The sequence below is a fragment of the Ciconia boyciana genome, chromosome 7, assembly GCF_034638445.1.
Source record: "Ciconia boyciana chromosome 7, ASM3463844v1, whole genome shotgun sequence".
Taxonomy (NCBI): domain Eukaryota; kingdom Metazoa; phylum Chordata; class Aves; order Ciconiiformes; family Ciconiidae; genus Ciconia; species Ciconia boyciana.
The window spans coordinates 56,861,669-56,885,660 of NC_132940.1; the positions used below are offsets into that span (position 1 = coordinate 56,861,669).

The window sequence follows — 23,992 nt, forward strand, 5'->3', positions numbered from 1 at the left end:
ACTGTGGGGGCTCACCAGAGGTACCCCAAAGCTGGCAGGGAGCTCGTCCTTACCGTGGTGCCGCTCAGCGTCCCGGGACTGCCAGCCCCAGGGAAGGAAGGTGGGCTCCGCTCTTCGCTGCCGAACCGGCTGGGCAGCAGCGGCTCAGCCCTCTCCAGAGGGAAACACGGGCAGAGCTTGGCACTGGCAATCCTTGGGCAAGGCGCTCCGGCATGGCAGGCTGGCTGCTGGGACCTCCCTGTCACCGCTGCCACGGGCTCAGGGGCAGCTGGCAGGGCCAAGCTCGCCCTCCTCCCCGGGGCCCCGCGTGGCACCTTCGTGGCAAGAAGTGGACGCAGGGAAAGACGGAGCCGTGGCACTGCCGGGCTGGTGCTGCGGGACCAGGAATGGGCTAGTTCTCGCCGCCTGGGTGCCACCCTCCGGTTTGACGTTGGCACCCCCAAGGGTGGGTGATGATGACCGGGCTGGGGGTTGGGATATGCCCTGCACCAGCCTGGGAAGGCTCATCACCGGACATGAACCGGTTTGCAGCAGGGAGGTGATAAAATGGGCTGCCCGCTCATTGTGTCCCCGGGCACGGAGCTCCCTCCTCGCTCGTCAGCTCCTGGCACTGCCCCACAGCAGCCAGGACGCTCATCCGGAGGGGCAGCCCCGTGCCAGGACACACGCTCTGCCTGCTGCCACCAGCGTGCCCGGCTGCAGGCCACCAGCACGCTGCAATGACACCACGGGTTCTGCCACCCTGCTGGCACAGGCACCCACGTGGCTGTGGGCATGCATGGGGCAGGACACCCAGCTCAGCACCAAGGGCTCTGTGCCAGTCTGGTATGCCCCAGTGCCATCCTCCTAAGGCCCTACCACTGCCCCAGTCTAGTCCAGTGTCACCTCTGGTGCAGTCCCAGTATAGGCTAACACTGTCCCACTATGGCAGTGGTGTTGTGCCAGTACACCTCAGTACTGTCCCAGTAGAGCCCAGTGTTACCTTCCCTACAGTTCTGGCGCTGTTCCAGCGTAGCCCAGTATAGCTCTGGTGCTGTCCCAGTCGTCCCAGTGTATCCCAGCACCGCACAGCGATGTCCCCAGAGATGCCCCAGTCCCCCACATTAGGGACTGAAGGGCAGATGGCAGCACTGGGGCTCCCACGGGCCCCGTAAGCCACATAAGGCCTTAGTCCAGTGCAGCTGTACTGGGGTGACTGGGGGAGCGCTGCCCCAGAGCACATGCCATGGTCTGCCCTGGCACTGGTATGGGTGGCTGTGTGGCACACCCAGCCCCAGGTGCTCGGCTTGCTGTGGGTGCTGGGGACAGGCGCCTCTGTGGGCATCAGCTGGCTTGGGGCCCTGGACTGGGCTCTTTGTGCCACCGTGGAGGTGCGGGGGACAGAGCCCTGCTGTCCCTGTGCCAGCGGGCACCGTCGCCAGGCACTGCATCTGCAGCCCCTGCTGTGGGCACAGGCAGGGCTGGCATCACGGTCCCGGCCGTGGGCACTGGACCCTGCTCTGGTCTTGTCCAGTGCCACCCTACAAGCACCATCCCACCAGGGGTGCCCCCAGCCTGGCACTGGCTCCCAGGCCCCATGCCCCCCAAGTACCCCCCTCAGCATACACACCCCCAAACCCACAGCAAGGCCAGGGCCTGCAAATCTCACCGGAGCCCAGTGAGGGATGCAGGGGCACAGCCCTGCACCTGCTCCTAGGAAGAGGCGGGGAGCCGGGTGGGCAATATCTCTGGTTTTAATAAATACATCGGGACCCCCATCCACAGGCACCATAAATTATGTGACAAGCCCGGCCGAGCCGGGGCAGGCGCAGCGAGACGGGGGCCAGAGGGATTTTACACTATGTACAAGGTGGGCGCGATGCCCGCTGCGCCCGCCGGCCGGGGGGGCTCGGAGGGGGAGGGCAGCGGGTGCCCCGGCCTCCGCCAGCCCGGCCACTGCCTGCCGGCACAAGTGGACAGGGCAGCCCCGGCATCGCAGCCATGCCGAGACGGGGTTCCCAGGCTGGGTGCCTGGCCGCATCCACCCCGCTGTGCTCCTCTGTGCCCCCTGCCCTGCACGGGGGTGATGGGTGGCGGGGACCCCCCCACGGCCGCCCAGCCTCGCTGCACGCTCGCCCCGCTCCAGGCAGCGGTCACTGCTCAGCGGCTCCATGCCTCCGCCCTGGCATCGTGGACCTTCTCTCGCGCATCTGGGGGGGCATTCAGGGCTGCGGGGGGGGAAAGTGGGGCTGAGAGATAGGCATGGCGGGTGCCAGGAGGGCGCTTGGGTTCATCCCAGCCCTGGCTCGGCACCCAGGGGGACTGGGGTGGTGCCCGGGCCACCGCAGGGTGTTTGGGGGAGCGGTGCTCACGTGCGAGCAGTCGTGCTCACGTGCGAGCAGTCGTACTCACCGCGGCACTTGGCACAGCAGGGGTTGTCCCTCCTGGTGGGGCTGGCGCAGGCGGCCGGCGGGCACTCCTGGCGCTGGCAGTGCGTCTCCCCCGACTGCGGGGCAGAAAGAGGGGCTGAGCACGGGGGCCTGGTGGCTCCTTGGGGCATGGTGGGTCCCCAGGGTGCCACCCCGGGCTGCTCTCCCACCCGTCCCCGAAGCACTGGGGACTGGCACGGGGGCACCCCTCCTTTCCCCGGTGCCGCCCGAGGCCTGGCACACTCACCACACACCAGCACAGGATACACTTCATTTCTCCGAAGGGGGGCACGGAGGGGTGCCAGCTCTCGTTGTTGAGGTACCAGCGGCGCCCGAAGCGGCACGCCCGCGGCCCGTCTGCCTGCATGGTGTCGGCCAGTTCGGGGACACTCTTCTCCGGGGCTGCAGGAAAGGGCACTGAGAGGTGGCACGCACGTGGCAGGGGCACCCCCACGGCATCGCCGATGGTGGCACGGGGAGCTGCAGGGGCTGTGCCGGGAGAGCCGAAGGCAGGAGGAGGGGGAAGGTACCTGGGCACTGCTTGCAGCAGTCGGAGGGGCTGGCACGCACGGGGTTGGCACAGGTGAGCCGCGGGCACTGCACCTTCTCGCAGTGCACCTCGCCTGTGGTGCCCTGCGGGGAGCGCGGGGGGCTCGTGGAGGGCATGGGGCAGCCGGTACAAGGCACACACCCCCCTCCCTGGTTTGAGCCCCTGCTACAGTGCCTGGCAGCTCAGGGCAGCCACCACGGGTGCCAGGGCAGCTCTGCTGCCAAACCAGGGTGGGGGTCTGGGAGGGGACGAGGACCCACGCTCACCTTGCAGGTGCAAATGGCACATTTGATGAGGCCAAAGGGGGGCACGACAGGGTGCCAGCGGGTGCCAGAGCCTCGCCACGTCTTGTCTCCGTCAAAGTAACAGCCTGGGAGAGGAGGAGGAGGTGGGCGCAGCCCCCATGGGGGGAGTGGGTGTGCCGAGGAGGCCAGGGGGGCAGAGCCACCCCCTCAGCCCGTGCCCACTGAGACTCACCCTCGCTACTGTCCCGTGCCCGCTCCAGCTTCAGCTCCTCCTGACCCATCTTCTTCTCTGCAAGGAAGAGGGAGACCATGAGGGGGTGCAGAGGCTTAGAGCAGGACCCCCCACCTTGTACCCATGGGGAACCCCCCTGCGCCCCCATCCCGGCACCCCCCTGGCCCCCAGGTACCTTCGCAGATGGGGCAGCACAGCTCCTCAGGGTGCACCTGGTGGGTACAGTTGAGGGGCTGGCACAGGATGGGGTCACAGATCACCGTGCGCTTCTGGGGGCAGCAGGTATGGGGTTTATTACAGGGGGGCACTGCTGACGGGTGCTGCCCCCCAGCTTGCCCCCCCCGGCCCGTACCTGGCAGCTGCAGATGGAGCACTTCTTGTCATAGTCGGGTGCCCAGCGGGTGCCATGCGCCCGGTGCTGCCCCTCGAAGAAGCAGGAGTTGGGGTCCTTCTTCAGCTGCTCCAGGTCCCTGGTCTTGGCACCCTCGGAGAGCTCAGCCTCCCCCGGGGCCAGGCGGGTGCCTCCTGCATGGCACCGGTTGGGAATGTGCACCTGGATGGGGGCATGGAGCAGGAGGGTTGGCACGGCCGGGGGACCCCGCTCCCCATGCTGATGCCCGGCTGCCCTCCACGGTCCGGGCTGGTGAAGGAAGCACCCACGACCACAGAACACACCACGCCAGGCTGCTGGGAGCATGCCACGGTGTGCCACCCATCCTGTCCCCTTCCAACCCTGCTCTGGGCAGTGTCACCTGGCTGGAGACCCTGGGCAGCAGTGGGGATGGGTAGGGGTGCCCTACCCAGGTGGGGACCTACCCGTCCACGCATCTCCCCATGGGGGTGGGCTTTGGTGCTGACTTGCAGGAAAGCAGTGCCCTGGGCCAGGTGCTGCAACAGGTCGGCATCCAGGTCCTTCACCACTCCCTGAGCCTGCCGGGGCGAGAGGGGCACCGGGACGGGCGTGAGGGCTAGCCCGGTCCCTGCTGTGGGGTGCCCTGACCGGATGCCCACCTCACCTCGGTGCTGTAGAAACCCTTGAGCAGGCGCTTGTGCTGGTGGGGACGGGCGCCCATCTCGCCCAGCTCAGCCACCCCATGGAGGTGGGCACTGACGGTGCCGTCGGCCGGGCGGCCCAGCCCCGCCACCGAGATCTCGTAGTGCAGGTGGCAGTGCTCGTCCAGCGAGAGCCAGGCGTGCCCCCCGGCACCGCTGCCCACCGGGGGGGACACCAGCTGCCCTGCCAGCGCCACGGGCATCTCTGCACACAGACAGGGGCTGTGGGAGGTGGCGGGCAGGGGGGCTGCCCCACCGCCCCTGCCGCTACCCCTGGTGCCCCCCGGGTACCTGTGTAGCGGGCGAGCAGCCCGCTGTAGGGCAGGGAGATGACCTGGCCCCGCAGCTCGCCCTCCACCCAGTCCTTGGTGGCCACATTGAGGAAGAGCTCGTTCTGCAGCAGCATGTGGGCATCACGGGCGCTGGGGCTCTGCCAGGTGCCCCGGGCCTGCCGTCGGCGGGAGACCACGTGGGTTGGGACAGGGATTCGCCCAAGGTCCCCACGCCATCCCCCTCAGTGCCACCCAGCTCTCACCAGCCCGTCCTTGTAGCTGGGCGTCATGTCGAACAGGACGTTCCTCTTGCTCTTCCGCCGGGGTTTGGTCTCCAGTGTGATGCCCACCACCTCGCTGGCAGTGCCCACCACCTGCACCTGTGGGAAGGGTGCCGAGGGGCAGCGCTGGGGGGGGAGACACCCCTGGGATCCCCAGGAGAGAGATGGGTGCCCCCCGCTTACCTGGTACTCCAGGGTGCCATTCTCGTGAAGCGCCAGCTTGGCCGAGCCCACAGCCCCCGTCTTGGTTGGCAGCAAGGCATCCGCTCCACACAGCACGCTTTGGATGGCTTCAGCCCAGGGAGAGAGGCAAGGGGGTGTGAGGTTGGCATGGGGGGGCACGGCCACCCCCCCTGCGCCCCGGGGTGCCTGCCCCGTGCTCACTGTCACAGCTGCGGCGGGTGGTGATGGTGCCCGCCAACTGGCGCGCGTGCCGGCCCTCCGTCTCGGCCACGATGCGGAGCTGCCCCTGCACCAGCCACTGCAGCTCGCGGGCAGACAGCTCACTCAGCACCTCCGCAAAGTCGGGGTCCTGCCGGGGGGGGGCACGGTGCCACGGCTCAGCCCTGGCATGGCGGGCACCGCAGCTGCTGGGGCACGTGGGGGAACAGACCAGCTTTACCTCCACGGTGATGTTGGCACGGACCTCCTGCAGCGTCTGGCCCTGGTGCAGGATGCGGACCCGCAGCGGGACCCAGGGGGATTCTGGCCATGGCAGAGGGGGTTGGACCCACACTGGACCAGAGGCCTGTGACCACTATCCCTCTGCTGCCCAAACCCATCCCTCTGTGCCCACCACCCCCAAACCCCTGCAACCCATCCCCCACTTTCTTGCCAGCTGCCTGTCCTGTACGCCTGGACCCCTGCACACACCATGACCCCCACCGTTCCCCCCTGCACCCCAAAAATCCCTGCAGAACCCACATCCCAAAACCATCCTTCTGCACACCGACCCCCATATGCCCTCCAGTACCCCCTGGCCCCACACCCACCCATAGGTACCCACCACACCCCCTCCCCCCCATGCACGCTCCAAATCATGCAACAACCCCTATGCACACCTCAACCCTGCCCCCCTGCCACGCACAGCCCCTATACCCACCCTGAGCCCTACACCCAGCCCATGTACCCACCCTGACCCCACAGATGCTGACCCACGCATCCCGAGCCACATACGTGCCATGCACCCACACCCAGCCCTACACAGCCCTCCCGGACGGTGCCAGGCCCCGCGGGGTGCCCGTGCCTGCCCTCACCCCCGGCGCGGGGCTCCAGCAGCCCCCGGGCCATCAGGATGAAGTGCAGGTTGTTCTCGGTGTCACTCAGCGTCAGCATGGCCATGCCCCCAGCGCCCAGGTGCGTGGGGTCCGACGAGGTCAGGATGGCACCGAATGTCTCTGTGCGGGGAGAGGGGGTGTGAGGAGCATCCCGGTGGGCACCCACGGGGTGGGCACGCGAGAGCCAGACTTACCTGCGAAGAGCGCCCGGTGCTTGAGGATGTGCCCGTGGACCTCTCCGGAGGGCTGCGCCCGGGTGACGAGGGACACGCGGAGCTGCTCCCCCCGCAGCAGCTGGACGTTGGCCTTGGACACCGTCCTCCACATCCCGCAGAGCTGCAGGCGAGGGCAGGGCTAGGCAGGGGCCGGGGGGCACCACACGCCCGGGCAGGGGGAGGAAGGGGTGCCGTGCCCCCCTGCCCTCCCGGCCCCTCTCACCATGCCATCCTCGGGGGCAGCGCTCTTCTGCACGGGGTGTTCGAACAGCACGTTGCCCTCGGGGTCGCTGAAACGCACCCGGCTTGGCCGCCCCAGCCTGCGGGCACCCAGGGGGTGAGCAAGGACCCCCCGCCCGGCCCCCCCTCCCCTGCCACCACCCTCGCTCAGCACCGGGCACAGGGGTGCGTCAGGGAGGGCACACGGGGGTGGCCCAGCAATTTGGGGTGGGCAAGAGAAGGATGACATCCCCCTGCGGTGCCAAGCGCCATGCTCTGCCTGCCCACGCCTGGGCTGGCCCAACGCTGCCGTCCCACCGGGTGCCAGCTCGGCACGGGTCCCCTGGGCTCCCCTGCCCTGGAGCGATGCCAAACTGGCACCGAGCAGGAGGGGTGTCCCCGCCGGGAAAGGCAGCAGGGCAGGACCCACCGGGAGCCAAGCGCTCGGGCCCGGCTGTAAATTAGGAGCATTTTCGGCTCCATTTGGCTCCCCCCGGTCGGAGCTGGAAATTAGTCACCACTTTACTATGCAAAGGGGCCTGGAAGCGAGGAAGAGCAGAAGAAACTGGAGCGGGAAGGAGGGAGGGAGAGGAGAGGCTCCACTGCCGGCGGGCATCCGGGGAGGGCACGGCGAGGATGGGGGACCCTGGCAGCAGTGCCCCAGCAGTGCCTGCTGGCAGAGCCCGCAGGGCGGCACGACGCCTCTGCCCCGCTGCGCCCACGTCCTCAGCGGAGCCCTGGAGCCATTCCTGTTTGTTCCCGCTCCAGACCTGGAGGCGAAGGGGTGAGGCTGGGCCGGTGCCGTGGGTATGCCAAAATCCCGGCTGCTTGCCCAGGCTGGACCCCCAGCACATCGCCCCCCTCCCCAAATCTCTGGCCCTGCTAATGCAAGGCTGTGGCACTGCGGGGGGACATCGGAAGGGAAAATGAGGCACAAGCACCGTTGCATCCCCTCCTTTTTCTAGGGGGGGTGCCTGCTGTGCCAGCCTAGGCAGAGGGCCGGACTCACCGCTCGTAGCTGATGGAGAAGAGCAGGTAGGAGCGCAGCAGGGTGAACCGAGCCTTCGCCACCGCACTGGATGTGGGGTGCCACGGCTCTGGGCCGCTTGTCAGCAAGGCCACGAACTCTGGGGAGGGGATGCCGATGATGGTGGGGAGCGTGGGGGGTGCCCCACACCACTGCTGCCCGGCCAGGTGGGTGGCTCACCTGTGCGGGCATCATCGCGGGCCAGCCCCTCGGAGCTGAGGTAGGAGCGGTCGTTGTAGGGCTTGTCCAGGTCGTCCTCCTTGTCCTGGAAGTACTCGAAGGTGTCGAAGGGGGGCGCGGGGCTCTTCTCCGGGGGGCCTGGCAAGGCTGGCATGAGGTGGGCACAGGGGGAGACCATTGCACCAGGCTGCTTGTGTCAAGAGCTTTGGGGGGGGGGGAATAACAAATCCTCCCTCCCATGATAGAACGGGATGTGCCCTGCAAATCACCGCGGGGCTCTGTGCTGGGGTGACGGGGGGCACAATGGGCGCAGGCAGATGGACAGGCAGATTGTTTAGCTCTGTGCACCCTCTCTGCACCCCTCCCAGGGTGATTCGGGCACAGCTGTGCCCATCGGGGCTTCCCCCTGCCCAGCACCTCATGGGCACCCCGAGGGCACTGGCAACCTCTATAACAAAGCAAACAGCCCTTTTTGGGGGTATGTGTGCAATGCCCCCTTTCCCATGCCCACGGGGGACCCTGTGGGTGCAGAGGGGCTCCCCGCAGGAAGGCACCCGCTGGCCTCACCTTTGGGGCAGGTGTGGCAGCAGTGCCCGGGCAGCAGCGTGGCCCGGGGGCAGGCGGGCACGGGGCAGTCCTGCTTCATGTTCTTGCAGTTCACTTTCCCCGCTGGCTTCCCCCGGCGGTTCCTCTGCTGCGGGGCGGGGGGGGAAGAGCCCGAGAGAGCCGTGCCAAGGTGTGCCCCCCCGGCACAGCCTGGCTCCCCCCATCCCAGCCCATCTGGAGCCCCCACGGGCAGCCCGGACACCTTTCGCAGCCCCCAGCTGCCTGTACGGCAGCCAAGCCCGGGCCCCCTCCCCACGGCCCCCAGCCCCCTGCCCAGCTGTGCGCGGCCCCGCCAGCCCCGGCCTCGGGGGGCTGCTCGGAGGGAGGGAGGGGGCCGGGGGCCATCCCTGAGGAGGAGGAGGAGGAATGAAGCCTGATCCTTTAAACCCCCCTTCTCCTCCCCACTGCCGCGGCAGGGGGGGGACATCCAGGTGTCCGGCTGGCTGGAGGGATCCCCGCTCCCCTTTTCCATAGGGGGGGTGTGCTGAATGACGGGGTCGACCTCCTTCCCTGCCAGCCCCCTCCCCAGCAGGGCCGGATCCTGGGGGATCTCCCGGGGGAAGGGGGGTCCCGGGGCGGGGGGGGACGCGGGGGCACTCACCGGCTCGCAGTGGCAGATAACGCAGCGCATGACCCCGAAGGGCTCCCCCAGGTCCGGGTGCCACGTCTCCTCCAGGGCATAGAAGTGCCCCCCGAAGGCGCAGCCTGCGGAGACCCCCCCCCCCCACCCTCACCGCCGCCCCCGGTCACCTCCGGGCCGCGGGCACCCCCCTGCCGCAGCCCCGGACAGCGGCCGGCACCGCCCCGCCGCCCGCTGGGCACGGCGGCCGGTCCCGCTCGCGGTGCTGGTCCCGGTGCCGGTCCCGGCCAGCCGGGGGGCCCGGAGCGGGATGCGGGGTGCAAGAAAAGGGGGGGCGTGCAGGCATGCGGTGCACGGACGGGGGTGCGGGTGGCAGGGAGAAGGGGGGTGCACGAAGGGGGGGTGGCGGCAGCGGGCTTGTACAGGACGGGGGTGCCCGGAGCGGGGGGGGGCGCGCGGGGACGGAAGTGGGGGGCTCCTACCTGCCGCCCCCCCGGGGGGCAGCGGGTCCGTGTCGGGCCGGATGGGCAGGGCGAGCTTGGGGCGGGCGGCGCGGCCGGGCAGGAGCAGGGCGAGCAGCAGCAGCAGGGCGGCGCGCATGGTGCCGGCCGGCCGGGGCAGGCAGGCGGCCGGGGGCGGGGAGGGGGGGCCGGGCGCTGCCTGTCGCTGCCGCCGCCTCTGCCCGGCCGCCGGCTCCGGCTCCGCTTTATAGGCGGCGGCATGGGCAAGCGGGAGCTGCGAGCCCTGTGCAAACAAAGGCCCCGCTAATGAGGCGCAGGCAGCGGCCGGCCGGGGGGGGACGCGCCCCCGCCGCGCTCCGACCCCCCCCCGGGCCCCGGCCTCGGCGCCCCCGCCGGGCACGGGCCGTCCTGCGGCACCCCGGGGCACGCAGCTGCCCCGCCGGGCATGGGGTACTCCCGGACTCGGGGTGTCCTGGGGACCCCCGCATCCATTGCCCCCCCTCCCCCGGGCATGGGGTACCCCCGGGTGCAGAGCATCGCCACTCACATGCCAGCCCCAGGGCATGGGGTACCTGAGGGATGCCTTCATCCACATACCCCCCCCCTCAGGGCACGGGGCACCCCCAGGGGCTGGGCATCTTGGGGACACCCCCAATCTGCACAACACCCACTGGGACACAGGGCACTGCGGAGACACCACCACCACCACCCATACCCCTTCCACAGAGCTTGGGGTGCTCCTGAGCACTGGACATCATGGGTATGCCCCCATCCACATGCCCCCCCCAGGACATGAGCCCCCCCGGGAGTCCCCCACCCACATAAGCCCCTCGGGAATAAGGCATTTTTGGGGCACCCCCATTCAAATGCCCCCCTCCTCAACCCATATACTCTCCCCTGGCGTGGGGCATCTCCTGGGCACGGGACACCCTGGGGGGTCCCCATCTGCACAGCCCACCTTCAGGCATGAGCCCTCCCAAGGGTCATCGGGCCCCCCCAGGCATGGGACATCGTGGGGACTCCTCCATCCACTCAGCCCCCTCCCAGGCTGTTTGGCTCCCCAGGACACGGGGCACTGCAGGGCACCATCCATCCACACAGTCCCCTGTGGTGCATGGACCCCCTGCAGAGCTCTCCCCTGCAGCCAGCCCCTCCCCAGGGCATACAGATCCTCCATCCACTCAACACCCCTGAGCATGGGCCCCCAAAGCATGCCGCCCCCCCCCCCCCCCAAATCCACACTGCACTCTGCAAAGTCACACGAACCCCACAACTTGTGCCCTCGACATCCTCAAATCCCTCTGGCTGCTGCCCACCCCGGGCAGAGGAAGGCTCCAGAGCGAGACCCCGGGCTCCTGGCCACCGGTGACGGTGGCTGCAGGGGGACAGGAGCCCGGATGCCTGGGTTCCCTTGCCCGGGGAGGGGAGGGGGCAGCCGTGGAGGAGGCTGAGGGAGCAGCACCCAGCACCGGTCCCGCTCTTCACCCACATGTGCCCGGGCTGGCAAGGGTGGTGGCGGTGGGCAGTGAGCAGACACCATGGAAAAGCCTGGGGAGAGCATCATCCGGCTGGGGAAACTGAGGCACGCACTGCGGGGAGGGGGGGCCGGCGGGGAGAGGGGCCAGCGTGTGCCACCTGTGTCCCTGCCTTGCCACCCCCGCCGAGGGTGGCAGGGAGGGGTGGCTGGTGGCGGGTGCGTGGCGGGCGGGCGCCCGGGGAGGGGAAGGCGGGCGGGGAGGGGAGGAGGGGGAAGTGCGGGGCTGCCAAAATCAACTCCGGGCGGTACAAACACCCGGCCAGCTGCGCGGTGTAGCTAGGGAAACACGGCACAGCTGGAGCACAACAGGCCCCTGCCTCCCCAGAAGGCTCCTCCTGGGCCTCCCCGCGGCCCGGTGAGTGGCTGGGGGGGCTGCAGCCCACCGCCCCGTGCCCCCGAGGCCAGCCCGCGTGGGGTTGCCCATGCCCGGCTCGCCCACGGCCGCCTCGTCCCGTTCCCTGCCCCGCTTTGGCGCGTGTCCCCGTGGAGCGGGCACCCCTCCCGGGGAGGGCAGCGGGGCGCGGGGGCTCGGCCGTGCCGGGGACCGGCCCCGTGGCAGGAGCCGGCGCTGGCGTGAGGCGGCGCGGAGCAGCGGGGCTTCCCCCGGTGGGACGGCCCGCTGGCGCTGCCAGGGCTGGGACACCGCCAGGGCCCCGGGCATCCCCCGGGCAGGGCCGTGCCCGACGCCCTGCCGCTCGCAAGCCCTTTCTGCGAGCGGGGTCCGTGCCCGGCAGCGTGGCACCCCCGGCCCCGAGCCCTCCCCGCTGTCCCCGGCGGTGCCACTGACCTGTCCCCTCTCTTCTCTCCCACTGGCCCGGGGTCCGGCAGCGCGGCGGGCAGGGGAGGGCTGGGGTCCGCCTGGCCGTGCCAGTGTTGCCGTGCGGTGCCCGCTGCGGCGCGGCAGCGGCCCTGGGGGATGGCGGGACGCGAGCGGGGCCGAGCAGGGAGGAGGCGGGCGATGGCTCCCGGCCGCCCCGCCGGTGCCAGGAATCCGGTGCTGGCTCCGCGCACCCAGAGCTCGTCACAGTCTCCTGGCTCGGCTGCGGGACGCGAGGAAGCGGCGGGGGAAGCTCCCTCCCCTTTCCCGGGGAAAGGAAGGAGAGACGGGGAACCCACCTGGCCGCGGCCCTCGGCGTGGGGGAAACTGAGGCACGGGGTGGCAGCGTGAGGGAGAGGGGGGCTGCAGGGGTGTCCCGGCACCGCCAGGCTGGGACCGGCGTGGTACGCTGGCACGGGGCCCGGCGGGGCAGGAGGGAGCCGGGCATCCCTGCCCGCGGAGGGGGGCATCGCCACTGCGGCGGGGGCATGCGGGCAGGGAGGAAACGGGTGCCCCAGCCGTGCCCGGGCATCCCGCGTCCACAGCCCCGGCCGCCCCTGGAAATGCCAAGGCGTGGCCCCAGGCGAGGGGCAGCGGGCGGCTTGCCAGAGCCTCGGGGGTCCCCCGTGCTGGTGGGGAGGGGGTGGCGCCGGCCGGGGACGGCGCTGGGGAAGGGTCCCGCTCCCGCCAGCTGCTTCCCAGCGCCCGCACACGTCTGCCGGCAGCGCCCGGCACAAAGGCGGCTCTGAGGCGCTCCGGAGCCGGGCCTGGCGCCGGCGCAGCCCCAACGGGGCCGCCGGCTGCGGGCAGCTGGAGCCGCACGGGGACGGAGCTGGCCGGCCGCGGGCAGCCCCGGCCACCCCGCCTGGCACCCGCGCCCCTCCGGCACCTCTGCCCGGAGCGGGCGCCTGGGCGGGGTGTGGGGGGGTGTGTGTGTGTGTGTCTGTGTGTGTGGGTGTGGGTGTGGGTGCGTGTGGAGAAGCGGTGGCCCCCCCGTGGGGTGCCGTCCCGGCGCAGCGCGGGTGGGACGCCCCGACGGCACCCTCCCAACTAGCCCGCAGCGTCGCCGGGGCTTCGTGGGCACGTGCTCCTGGCCGGTGGCGAGCGTCCCGCCGAGGGTCCCGGCGGGCGCGGTGCCGGGGCCGTGCCGTGCCTGGCATGGGGCGTCGCGGCGGGCCCTCGCCAGCGCTCCTGCCCCACGCAGCTCCCCATTGTCTGGGCTCATTAGCCGCTGCCTGCTCGCGGCTTTGAACATGAGCCGGGCTCGGGGCGGCAGGAAGGAGCCTCTGCTCCCCAGGGACGGGGTCGAGGCGAAACCGCACGCCCGGGCCCCGCCTTCGCACGGCCTCCCGGGCACCCCGACACCCCCCCCTCGCCCCCGTGCCAGGCGTGAGCCCGGAGCCAGGAAGGCTCAGGGGGCACCCCCGCTCTCCAAAAAGAGCCCCCCTCCAGCAACCCGCCCCAGCGCGGGGTGCGGGGAGCCGTCGGCCTCCCCAAAGCTTTGTGCTGAGCGCGGCTTGCCCCGTGACTAATCCCCCCTGGCCTCGCACACACGCGGCGGGGTGGGGGGGGCTGTCGTAATGGGTGGAAATATCTCATAATTCACGTTGGACACGGGGATTACAGCCGTTCCGGCAATATTTGCACAACTGGTAGGCGGCTTGCAGGGCTGGGCTGCCCCAGACGAAGGCCAGGGGGGTCTGGGGATGGAGGGGGTTTTGGGGGTGGCAGGTACGGGGAGGGGGATGCAGCCCGGGGGGGTGACGGAGGGGAGGAAAAGTGGCTGCTTTCCATCTGCAAACACATGGAGTTTATTACGGAGGGCGCATTGCTGGCATGGCGGGGATGGTTGGGGCTCTCGCCTTCATCCCAGCTCGCTGTGGTGGGCACGGCTCGGGGAACGGGACGGAGACCCCAAAGCAGCCTCATCTGCCAGGCCAAGCAGATCCCGGCTGTGCCCCGGGGCACCGTGCGTGCTCCTGGTGCCCTGTCAACTCCATAGAGCTCCCTGCTTATAGGAGCACCCGAAGGTGCTGGTGTCCCTCTGGCCCCAAATGTCCCCTCCCCAAAGGCCTTGCGGGGCAACCCTGGCGGGAGGAAAGTGGGGGGCGTGTGGGGCACGGGGGGGCCGTGTTTGGCATGGGGATTAGCAAGCTCCCAGAGCGATGGTGGTCTCCCCCCTCCCCACCGGACATGCAGGCAAATATTTGTGCCCAGACTTCGCAGGACAGCGAGAAGGAATTTCATTCTTGCGCCCACCTGCGGCTCGGCCGCCTGGCATTAACCCCTTCGCCGCCCTGCAGGATGGAGGGAGAGGGGTGAGGTGCCCTCCCAGCACCCCACATGCCCCACATTGGGCTGGGGAGCTTGACCGAGGAGCAGGACAGGGGAAGGGGGCACGGCGGGATCACTCTGGTTGCCAGTGGGGCCACTGGCACAAGGTGCCCTGGCGCAAGGCAGCGCCTGGAGGGTTTGCCCATGGGCGTCCTCTGGGCAGCAGCAGGGGCTTCGTGCCGGGGTGCTGGGCAGTGTGTGGCCTGCTGGGAATTAAGAAAGATGGGGGAAACCCTGCCAGCCTTCACCCCTGAGCTGCGGCACCTTGGCCAAGGTGCCCCTTTGCCCAGCAGCGCAGTGGTGCAGGGTGTGGAGGGCGTGGGGAGCTGGATTTGCCAGCGGATGTTTATTGGCAATTTGCAAATGTAAAAAAAGGCCTAGAGAGGGCAGGGGGCACCCAGGTCCCGGGGGCTGCCCGCGCTCGGGGAGGGAGCCAGCTTGGGTAAAGGGTCCCCTGCTGCCTGGCACCCCCAGAGCCCTGCTGTGCTCCTTTCCCTGGCCCCGGGGCCAGCTGGGCCCTGAGCAAACGGGGCTGTTTGCTCACGCCAGGATTAGCCGCTCTCTTTTGTTCCTTTGACTTTCTCCTCCCTTTATGCCAGACCCTTTTATGGGGGCTTCAAAGGGGGCTGGGACCCCCCCTCCCTGTCCCTGGAAGCCCAGGTTTGCTTCCCATGCCCCCCTGCCTTGTGCTGACATCCCGGGGGTGACCACCAGGCACATCTGGGTGGCCTGCAGGGACAGCAGCTGTGCCACCCGCCCGTGGTCACCCCCCCGGCCCCCCCACCGCCTGGCACCTCCAGCTGGCCTTGGCACCTTGGCAAAGTGGGTGCGAACGGCTGCCCCCCGCAGCGGGATTCCCGACACTTTGCACCCTGTAAGGAGAGGTGGGAAACTTGGCACCGGGATCCGGCCAGCTGTGCAGCCCCGCGGCCCCCGCCCGGCTTCCTGCCCCCTGCCAGAGCCCTGCCTGCCTCGGCCGCAGCCCCCATGCCCCTCTGGGGTCCCTGAGCCCCACTTGCTCCCCCTCTCTCCACGGCATGTGGCATCCCTGGATTTGGGCTGGGGAGAAATGTGGTGGGCCAGCAGCAGGGGCTCCCCCCCCACATCCGCCTCTGCCCCCCTGGCATGGGCAGCAAATGCTGGCATTGCCCTTTCCAGCAGAATACCAGGCTGCCCACGGGCACGGGCTGCCGCTGCCTGCCAGCTTCTGGCACGGCTGAAAAGGAACATTTTGGAGTGAAGGAACTATTTTAGGCAACTTGGGGTGCTCTGGTGCCCACTGGGGTCCAGCAGGCATCTTCCCAAGAACCAGCTGCCCTCAAGTTTCCCCCGACGGGTTCATTTGCCTAATTATGAGCGCAAGCAGGGAGTGCAGGGCACCGCGGTTCTCCAGGCCGGCATTGTGAAGGGTTTTGCACCCAGGGAGGGACAGGGATCCAGACACAGCGGAGGCTGGCGCATGGCCGGCGGCGGGAGCGGGGCCAGTGCTGGCAGAGGGGCTGAGGGTGCCGACGGGTCGCGTTTGCAACTTGTCACGTCCGCAGAGACGGGGCACGGCCGTGCGGGGGAAGCCCAGCGGTGTTTGACCCCGGTGCTCGCGACTCCCGCCACCACCAGCCGTGCCACGGGCGAGTTGGGCGGCCAGCCTTGTCCCCGGAGCCGTGGCACCCGCCATACTCCCTGTCCGGGCACCCCGCGACCCGCAAGGTGGGCTGCCAGGGGCCAAGCGGGACGCGGGGCAGGCGGAGCGGGGCTGAGGTGTTTACTCTGCCTGTTGTCACCCGGCCAGGCGCTGCCGGGAACCGCCGGCTGCAGGGACAGGGGTGGGAGCGTGCGAGAGCAGGGGTGTGAGAAGGAAATGCGCGGGCTGCGGGGAGACCGGGGGCAAGAGGATGTGGGCTGGGGGGGCTCCCCCCCAAAGGGAAGCGTGGGGGGCTGCCCGGCCCCGGGGGTTATCTGAGTGTGCACCCCGACGCGTGCTGCGGGAAGTGCGCATGTGCACACGCGGGTCTAAGGGTGCACGTGGGGGGTGTGTACACATGTGCCATACAGACACACACGTGCATGTATACAGGGGGGTGGGTGTGTGCACGCCTGTCCCCCACCAGCAGGCCTGGCACTGGGCAGACCCTGGTGCTTCTCCCACCTAAGGAGGGGGTGTCCATGGGTGCTTCACCTGCCCCCCCCAACCAATACCCCTGGTGAAACAGCGCCAGGGCTGCATGCCAGCCAGGCCCCCGTGCTCCGTCACCCTCCCCGGCTCAGAGGGGTCCCCGTGCACTGCAGCCCCACCAAGGATCTCCAGCTCCATGAGTCACCTCCGGGTGACAGACGCAGGGGTTGGAGCCCACCTCTGGGTGAGGGTCACTGTGCTCGGATTCCACCTCTGGGTGAAGATGACCAGGGATGAAGTCCACCTCTGGGTGAGGGTCACTGCGGTTGGAGCCCATCTCCGGGTGAGGGTTTTTGGTGGCCTTTGTGCCTGGCTGCCACAGCCGGGAGCAGGACCCCATCAGGGCTGATGGTCCCGGGGCCACCCAGCACAGGGTCACCGATACCATCTCTTCTGCAGGTACCAGTGCCACCTTCACCCCCTAGACAGGCACAGCCGAGGTGCTGACCGCCGAGGTCCCGGCAGCCGATCACTCAGGCCAGGGGGCAGGTGAGCAGCCCCGGAGGGCGCCCGGGGACGCCCTTCCCGCGCCCCGAGCCAAGGGAGGAAGCGGCCGGAGGCAGGAAGCCGTCCCCCGGGCCCGGGGCCCCTGCTGCGATTTTGCTTGAAGGTCAGTGGCGACACAACAGGAAATCGCGCTGCCTTGGCTGGGCGGCCGGGCCAGAGCCGGAGAGCTGCGCCGTGCCGCCCCGGGGGCTCTCCCAGCCCCTGGCCCTCCGTCCCGGCTGGGCGGCTCGTGGGGAGCCCGCACCACCACCGCCCTCCATGGAAGGGGGACGGGAGCCGGGGAGCAGCCGCCGGCCCCAGGGTGGAAGATGCAGGGCCGAAGCCCCCAGCTGAGCATGGAGCTGAACAGTGAGTGCGCGGCTAAAAGGGGGGACGGGAGCAAGCAGGAAGGGGCATCGCGTTGGCAGCGGACACCATGGCGGTACAGCCAGAGCATCTCCCCCGCGTGGGCACCCCAAGAGATGAGCCCCACACGTGGGCAGCAAACCCCAAGGGTGGCTCTGGTTTGGTTGGCCCTGGCCGCTACCGGCGCATGAAGGCAGCCAAGCATCTTTCCATGCCTGGCCTCGGGAAACAGGCTGCGCCAAGGGCTTTTGGGGACAGGTGCAGTGCCAAGGCAGGCAGCGAGGCAGGTGGATGCACAGAGGGCGTTTGGAGAGGAGATGCCTGTCGCCAGGATAGGCAGTCATTGGGCACAGCGGCCGCCCGGCCGAGAGGCGTCCGGGGCAGCAGCTTGCCAGCAGCGCTGGGTAAGGCGGTGGCGGCAGGCGAGCCCTTGGCCGGAGCAGTGGCAAGGAGCAGACGTACGCTGCAGGATGCTGCAGGCAGGGATTCCCCGAAGCGCACGTGACGCCTGGAGCAGCTCTTGGCACAGATCAGGAGGGCTGGCCCTGGTCTGCACTGGGAGCGTGGCTCTGCTCCCCGCCTGCAGCCCAGCCTGGAGCTGGGCCGAAAAACCTGGCACAGATGCAGCTGTGCGGCCCCTCGGCACACACCGCCTGCCTTTCGGCACAGCAGGGAAACCTCAGCTCTCCCCAGTGAGCACAGGTCCTCTGTGCCGACTGACCACAGGGCAGCACCAGGCTCTCCTCAGCCCCCCTAGACCTCCCCCTGCAATCCCACTGTGGGGCCATCAAGGCCACCACAGGGCTGGGGCGAGGGCATGGCCCTGGGCCGGAGATGCCCAGGGAGGGTGGCACGGTGCTCAAGGTAACCCCGTCTCCCCCAGGACTGCTCCTCCTCACATCCTTCCTCCTGCATGTGGAAGAGGGCCATGCTGGCCCAACACAGCTGGTCTGCGACAACAGACTCATCCAGAAGTACATTGGAGAGGCCAAGGACATGGAGAAGAGAGTGGTGAGGATACAAACCCCCCCAAACCCAAGGCCAGGGACAGGCACAGCTCCTGGTATCTCACCTCGGCATCTCCTCTCCCCCCACTAGGGCCAGTGCCAGGCACTGCCCGCACTCAGCTGCCCCATGGTGCTGCCCTTGGTGGACTTCAACCTCCAGCAGTGGAAATCCAAATCGGTGAGAAGGGCTGGGAGGATGGTGCTGGCACTGGGGTGCCCACGGGGCTGGAGAAGGAGCCCCCGGGTTGGCACAGACACCAGAAATGCTGAACAAGATGCCCGTGGGCATACCTGGTGGCACAGGGGGGTGCAGGACCCCATCCAGACCTAGGGTGGGCAGAGGAATAAATTAGGTCCTGGGGCCACCCGCTCACTGCCTGCTCCCCCAGAACAAGACCAAGCGGCAGGAGATCCTCTGCGACCTGGCACTGCTGGTGGGTGCCGTGGCAGGGGCCCAGGGCCAGGTGACGCAGGAGTGCGGGGCCAGGCAGCTGAGCCAGCTTTACCGACACGCCAACTACTTCCTTCTGCTCCTGCAGACCTTCAGCTGTGAGGTGAGACCTCCCCACGTGAGCCAGACCACCCTGGCGCAAGTGCCAGCTGCGCTGGGCTGGGCACAACAGCTTTGTCACCCCCTGTCCCACTCTCGCCCCTCAGGCAGAACCCTGGGAGCCAGGCTGCTCCCCACGCTCCATGGAGCAGACTCACATCACCGGCATCTTCCTCACCTACCGGCAGCTGGTGCAGGGCAAGCTGCGCTTCTTCTTCCATGACCTGGCCAAGGACTTGTGCAAGCAAGGCCAGGGGGGTGGCAGAGACCCCTGGTGCGGGGCCCGGTGAGGCTGCACACAGGGCTCACCCCTGATCCCAGATCAGAGCAATCCTGCCAGACACTGAGCTGTGCTCTGGGTGCCCAGGAAGGTGCCTGCAGGGAAAGGGTTGGCTTCTGCTCCTCAAGCCTTCAGCGACCGCGCAGCCCACAGAAGCAGACAGCGGCAACACCCGTGCTCCCGCAGGCACAGGCCCTGCTCCCACCCAGGCAGGCCCCTCTACTGTGAATGCTTTACAATTAAAGAGCTATTTTTCTAGAGTGTTGTTTGTGTCCTCCTTTCCCCCCTGCTGTGGCCCTGGCAGGGGGACCGCACACCCCCAGGGGCCTCAGTAAGAGGCAGCCCCTCGGGGACGTGCTCTGGGTCTCCCTCCCGTGGCAGCCGCCGGCTCTGCAGGGCAGACAGGCTCCGTCGGGCACCGGACCCCACTCGAGGTCGGGAGCTACCTCTCCTTGCACCCTGCACCCACCTGCCTCTCCCTAGCCCCAGGGTGCACCGTGCCCAGAGAGCTGGCAGAGAAGAGCCCAGGGCAGGTTTGCACTGCCCATCCCTTGGGAAAGCGGTACAGGCCCCCTTTGCCCCTGCGCAGGCGTACCCCGCTCCCTGTGAGCCTCATCTCAGCCAGCAGAGCCAGATTTAGAAAACACTTCCCAGTTTAATCAAGAACAAGCCCGGCCTGCCTCAGGATGGCTCCTTAGGAAGCGGTCCCGAGCCCCAAGGCAGACAGGGGCTGTCCCAGTCCAGCAGCCCCTGCCAGAGCCCGGGCCGCGCCTGCTTTTGAAGCACAGGAAGGCAGAGGTGAGAAGAGACACCCAGCAGGCAGGACTGCGGAGCACCCAGCACGGTCTCCGCTCAGCCGTCAGGCACCTCTCTCCATGCAGGAGGGGGCTGCGGATCCCAGGAGTCCGAAGAGGCCGAGATGAGGAGGGGGACTGCTCCCTCCTCCCCAGCTCCGGAGGGGCCAGGCAGCATGGATGCTGGGGCAGGATTTGGGATCACAGGGCTCCTGTTTGCTCGCCAGCAGAACGTCTCTGGGGCAGCGCACAGAGACAAGAGGTCTCCTAGAAGGCCAGCTTCTTCATCAGCAGGTAAACTCGAGAGTCCACTTCAAACCCATGCAGGTTGTTCGCGTCTCCCTGCAGCCGCATGAGCAGCCCCCCGTAGGACACGTAGGCAGAGCTGGGGTGGGAGGAGAGGAGCGGTGAGAGCGGGGAATCCCATGGGAGACCCGGGCTGGGATCCCGGTGCCTCGCCCATACCACCCCGGGGCACTGCGTCCCCCCCGTCCTGCCGACAGGCACTCACAGGCGCGTGGCTGCCTCCGTGGAGGTCTCGTCCCCTTCGATCCTGTACACCTTGCCGTACATCACGTACTCGAACTGGTCTGCCCTGCGACGGGATGGTGGGAGCTCAGAGAAGAGTCAAACCCAGGTGTTCCCCCAGCTGAGCGTCCTTTGGGAGAAGGCACCTCACAGCCCCTCAGCACTTCATCTTTTCCCTCATCCACCCCCACATGGGTCCCGGCTGGACCCCCGTACCTGGACGGCCTGTCATCCGTGGGGTTATACTCGCCGTCATCCAGGGTGCCGTCTTCGTACAAGGTGCTGGCAATGACCAGGCGGAATTTGTCCCCTGGGAGGAGAGGGCAGAGAAGCAGTGAGAAGGCGGGGGGAGACAGCCAGAGCAGCAGTGGCTACAGCAGATCTCGGGGTGGTGGCAAGCAGCCGCCCTGGCAGGTTTAGCACAAACCCCGTCCCTGCAGTTCAGTCCTCCAGCAGGACTCCAGGGAACGAGGAAAAGATCACACCGGATCCTCTGTCTCCCTGTTCCTCACAGACACTGGTCATCACCACGGAGACCAGAGCCACCAGGACACCACTGCTGGTGTTTTCATGGGACACAGCAAGAGATTCGCAGGGAGAGTCCCAGAGGGCTTGGCTGGGCCCTGGGCAGGGACGCGAGACCCTGCAGCACCAGTTCCAGCCCTTCTATGCTTCATTGAGAGTAAGACTCTCTTTTCCACCTATTTAGTATAGTTAGCTGCAGAAGTTCATTTCAAAAGGTCTCCCTTAAAGCCTGGCTGCCACTAGCCGACGCAGTTTCACTAGAGAGCATGTCCGGGGAACGGGCCAGAGATGACCCCAAACAAGCACAGTGAGGTGAACCAGAATCCAGCTCAGAAACCAGTGCCCACCACCTTCTGTGACCTGGGGACAGCACAGGGGCCCAAGGAAGTCTGAGACAGCTCATTCAGTCTCCCTCCTCCGAGCACCGGCACTCGCCTCTCTAACCTCGCCCACCCAAGCTAACACTGGCTCAGGCCTGGCACACTCTGGACGAGCAGCCCGATAGCTTACCGAGGTCCACAGGGTAGATCTGGATGTTCACGTCCAGGATGAGATCCATTTTGAAGGACTCGCTCTCACAGTGCAGGCGGGACACTGGGGAGAGCAGCACAGTCAGGGGTGAGGATAAAGAAGACACCCAGGGGCTAGGTGGGAGCAGGGTCCCAGGGCCAGGCCCTTCTTGTGTGTGTGTCCCCCCCTCCGGCTATCTGGGGGGAAGGGGTGCACAGGGTTCGGGGATGGATGCCAGAGTCGGGGAGCAGACTGAGGCGTGCACAGGCAGGGAGAGGAACACAGTGGGGTGGGGAACGGAGCGTACCGGGGGCTGCGGGGGTGTGGAGGGGCACAGAAGCCGGGCTGGGGAAGCAGGGCGCACCGGGGTGCGGCAACACGCGGTGGGGTCGGTGCCAGACGGTGGCGAGGGGCACAGGGGCCACCGCCGGCGGCAAGGGCAGAGGGGGGACCGGGACAGGCAGGGAGGGCACAGGACCCGGCGGGAGGGCAGCGCCGAGCAGCTCCGGCCTGAGGCGGCGCAGGCCCGGGCGGAGGCCCGGCGGGGAGCGGCCGGGGCTGGGCGGGCGGGGAGGAAGCGCGGGGCCCCACTCACCACGGTCGAACTTCTTGCCCTCGGGGTCGATGTCCTTCACGTCGAAGATGTCCTCGAAGAGGATCCCGGCCATGGCGGCGGCTCCGCGTCCCGCTCCCGCCCGGCGCCCGCCGATGACGCGCCCTCACTTCCGCCGTGCGCCGCCAGGCAGGGGCCCTTCCGCCGCGGGGCGGAAGTAGCCTCAGGATGGGCGGGGCGATTCCCGCGCCTGCGCACTGCTGCCGACCGGCGGCGGGTGTCCGCGCGGTCTTAGTGCCCGCCGGTCCCGGTTTCCCCCCCCCCGCCCCGTGGACCGCAGCCCGGGCCGCCCTGCGCGGGGGCGGACGCTGGGCCGCGCTGTGCAGCGCCGAGCACCCGGGCCCCGGCAGATTCCCGGCTGGGTCAATGGGCTGGCAACCCAAAGCCGGGGCTGGCGGGGGGCACTGCGGCTGCGGGGCGCTGGGGGGGGGGCATTGCAAACGGGGGCGGTGAGATGGGGGGCATTGCAATGGGGGCATTGCAATTGGGGGAATTGCAGTGGGGGCAAATTACAATGGGGGGTGTTGCAGTGGGGCGTATTGCATTGGGGGGCATTGCAGTTGGGGGTGCACAGCAGCGGGGGGCATTGCGGGGGGCTGCGCTGCAGAGGGAGGTGCACTGCAACAGGAGGCTGCCAGGGCCCCTGGCGTGGCCGCGCTGCTGTGGGCTGGCCCCGGGGGGTCCCGCAGAGTCTGTCGCCGGGGGGCTCACGCGCTTGGTCCCCTCCGGAGGTGCCTGTGTCGCGGGGGGCCCCGGTCCGGCCGGCCGGGTGCCGGCAGGGGGAGCTGCGAGGCCGCGGATGGCACGGCGCGGAGCCGCGCACGCCACGGCGTCGCCCACGGCCACGGGCGGGCCCCAGCCCGGAGCCGCCCCAGCCAGCGGCCCCCGCGTGAGGAGGTCCGAGCTGCCCCACGGGGCCCTCGCAGCCCCCGTCTCCCCCCCCCCCGCCCCCCGAGGCGTGGGGGCTTCACCCGGGCCCCCCGGCCGCAGCCGGGCATCAGTGTCATGAGCTGCGCAGACTCAGCCAGCGATGGGGCCGGGGAGCTGCCAGCCCCCGCCGGCTCCTTCCCCCTCCCACGCCAGCCACGTGGGGGAGGGACGGGCGACGGCCGTCACCCGTGGCCTGCCGATGAACCGTGAGGGGAGCGGGGGGGGGGGCTGGCAGGGCCGGGGGCGGCTCACACGTTGGGGCACCACGGGGGGCTCGCACGCCTGGCATCTGGTCGGGAGCCGCCGGCGCGGGGTCGAGAGTTCAGCCCTGGCCCCCCCCGGCCCCCGAATGCCACCGCCGGCCTGCCGTAACCGATTGTTCCCTGGCTCGGGCGAGACGTGGCAGTGGGGACCCTGCGCCCCGTTTGGGCAGGGGGTGCCTGCCCGGGTGTGGCACCGGGGGGGTTGGCGCGGAGATGGGTGACAGGGACCGGGGACGGCGGGTGGCACGGTGCCGTGTGCGCGGCACATGCCAGCAGCCCGCTGGGGACCGCGAGGCCGTGAGCGGGGACGTCTGTGGGACGTGGGTCCCCGTGCGTGGCCCTGGTGCCTGCAGCGAGGTGGCTGCGTGGGGATGTAGCCCATGCTGTCCCCAGGAGCCGGACATCTCCGGGACGTGGCTTGAGGTGGTACCCAGAGCCGAGGTGTCCCCAGCATCCATGCCGGGATGCCGTCACAAGATGTCTGTGGTACCCAGACCCACCCAGCTGTGACCTCTCCACCGCGTGTCCCCCCCCTTGCGACACGGTGCCAGCGCATCCCTGCGCGTGCCCGCGGCGCAGGCCGTGGGACGGGGCAGTGTGGTGACATGCAGCGGGGATGCTGGCGTGACGGGGGGGGTGCTGGCGCGAGGGGGCTGGTGGCCTGTCGGGGGGG

General features: G+C 69.1%; 3 protein-coding genes across 8 annotated transcripts; 1 reads left to right on the forward strand and 2 right to left on the reverse strand.

The window, feature by feature from the left end:
* Positions 1–1,717: 1,717 nt before the first annotated feature.
* Positions 1,718–9,799, reverse strand: CHRD (chordin). 2 transcript variants are annotated; one of them, XM_072868004.1, is made up of 23 exons: positions 9,628–9,799; positions 9,167–9,270; positions 8,527–8,650; positions 7,960–8,106; positions 7,762–7,879; positions 6,757–6,853; positions 6,513–6,654; positions 6,298–6,438; positions 5,664–5,746; positions 5,426–5,573; positions 5,225–5,331; positions 5,024–5,140; positions 4,780–4,936; positions 4,452–4,693; positions 4,252–4,365; positions 3,788–3,988; positions 3,611–3,704; positions 3,436–3,492; positions 3,225–3,328; positions 2,939–3,041; positions 2,656–2,810; positions 2,392–2,485; positions 1,718–2,207 (listed from the first exon to the last, which is right to left on the reverse strand). In XM_072868004.1, the coding sequence occupies exons 1-23, from the start codon at positions 9,743–9,745 to the stop codon at positions 2,140–2,142; spliced, it is 2,835 nt and encodes a 944-aa protein (XP_072724105.1). In that variant the 5' UTR covers positions 9,746–9,799; the 3' UTR covers positions 1,718–2,139. The 2 variants fall into 2 exon arrangements, with proteins under 2 accessions (XP_072724105.1, XP_072724103.1); XM_072868002.1 differs by having other exon boundaries at positions 8,527–8,653.
* A 2,596-nt stretch (positions 9,800–12,395) lies between these two features.
* Positions 12,396–19,368, forward strand: THPO (thrombopoietin). 4 transcript variants are annotated; one of them, XM_072868006.1, is made up of 5 exons: positions 12,396–13,612; positions 16,867–18,330; positions 18,418–18,504; positions 18,716–18,880; positions 18,984–19,368. In XM_072868006.1, the coding sequence occupies exons 2-5, from the start codon at positions 18,154–18,156 to the stop codon at positions 19,164–19,166; spliced, it is 612 nt and encodes a 203-aa protein (XP_072724107.1). In that variant the 5' UTR covers positions 12,396–13,612; positions 16,867–18,153; the 3' UTR covers positions 19,167–19,368. The 4 variants fall into 4 exon arrangements, with proteins under 4 accessions (XP_072724107.1, XP_072724109.1, XP_072724108.1 ...); XM_072868008.1 differs by lacking the exon at positions 12,396–13,612 and having other exon boundaries at positions 16,313–17,322; positions 18,203–18,330; XM_072868007.1 differs by lacking the exon at positions 12,396–13,612 and adding an exon at positions 16,313–16,750.
* A 423-nt stretch (positions 19,369–19,791) lies between these two features.
* POLR2H (RNA polymerase II, I and III subunit H) lies at positions 19,792–22,278 on the reverse strand. 2 transcript variants are annotated; one of them, XM_072867148.1, is made up of 5 exons: positions 22,109–22,271; positions 21,514–21,597; positions 20,695–20,788; positions 20,462–20,545; positions 19,792–20,335 (listed from the first exon to the last, which is right to left on the reverse strand). In XM_072867148.1, the coding sequence occupies exons 1-5, from the start codon at positions 22,179–22,181 to the stop codon at positions 20,218–20,220; spliced, it is 453 nt and encodes a 150-aa protein (XP_072723249.1). In that variant the 5' UTR covers positions 22,182–22,271; the 3' UTR covers positions 19,792–20,217. The 2 variants fall into 2 exon arrangements, with proteins under 2 accessions (XP_072723249.1, XP_072723250.1); XM_072867149.1 differs by lacking the exons at positions 20,462–20,545; positions 20,695–20,788 and having other exon boundaries at positions 22,109–22,278.
* Between the last annotated feature and the right edge of the window lie 1,714 nt (positions 22,279–23,992).

Bases quoted from the DNA above. Each gene is read 5' to 3' on its own strand.
- CHRD (XM_072868002.1), bottom strand. From the start codon at position 9,745: ATGCGCGCCGCCCTGCTGCTGCTGCTCGCCCTGCTCCTGCCCGGCCGC. The intron at 8,107-8,526 runs GTGAGGCCAGCG...ACCTCATGCCAG, and splicing joins CTGCCACACCTGCCCCAAAG to CCTTGCCAGGCCCCCCGGAG. The intron at 5,574-5,663 runs GTAAAGCTGGTC...CCCCCCCGGCAG, and splicing joins GTGCCAACATCACCGTGGAG to GACCCCGACTTTGCGGAGGT.
- THPO (XM_072868006.1), top strand. From the start codon at position 18,154: ATGCCCAGGGAGGGTGGCACGGTGCTCAAGGTAACCCCGTCTCCCCCA. The intron at 18,331-18,417 runs GTGAGGATACAA...TCCCCCCACTAG, and splicing joins AGGACATGGAGAAGAGAGTG to GGCCAGTGCCAGGCACTGCC. The intron at 18,881-18,983 runs GTGAGACCTCCC...CTCGCCCCTCAG, and splicing joins TGCAGACCTTCAGCTGTGAG to GCAGAACCCTGGGAGCCAGG.
- POLR2H (XM_072867148.1), bottom strand. From the start codon at position 22,181: ATGGCCGGGATCCTCTTCGAGGACATCTTCGACGTGAAGGACATCGAC. The intron at 20,546-20,694 runs GTACGGGGGTCC...ATCCCGTCGCAG, and splicing joins ACGGATGACAGGCCGTCCAG to GGCAGACCAGTTCGAGTACG. The intron at 20,336-20,461 runs GTGAGTGCCTGT...CTCCCACCCCAG, and splicing joins ACGGAGGCAGCCACGCGCCT to CTCTGCCTACGTGTCCTACG.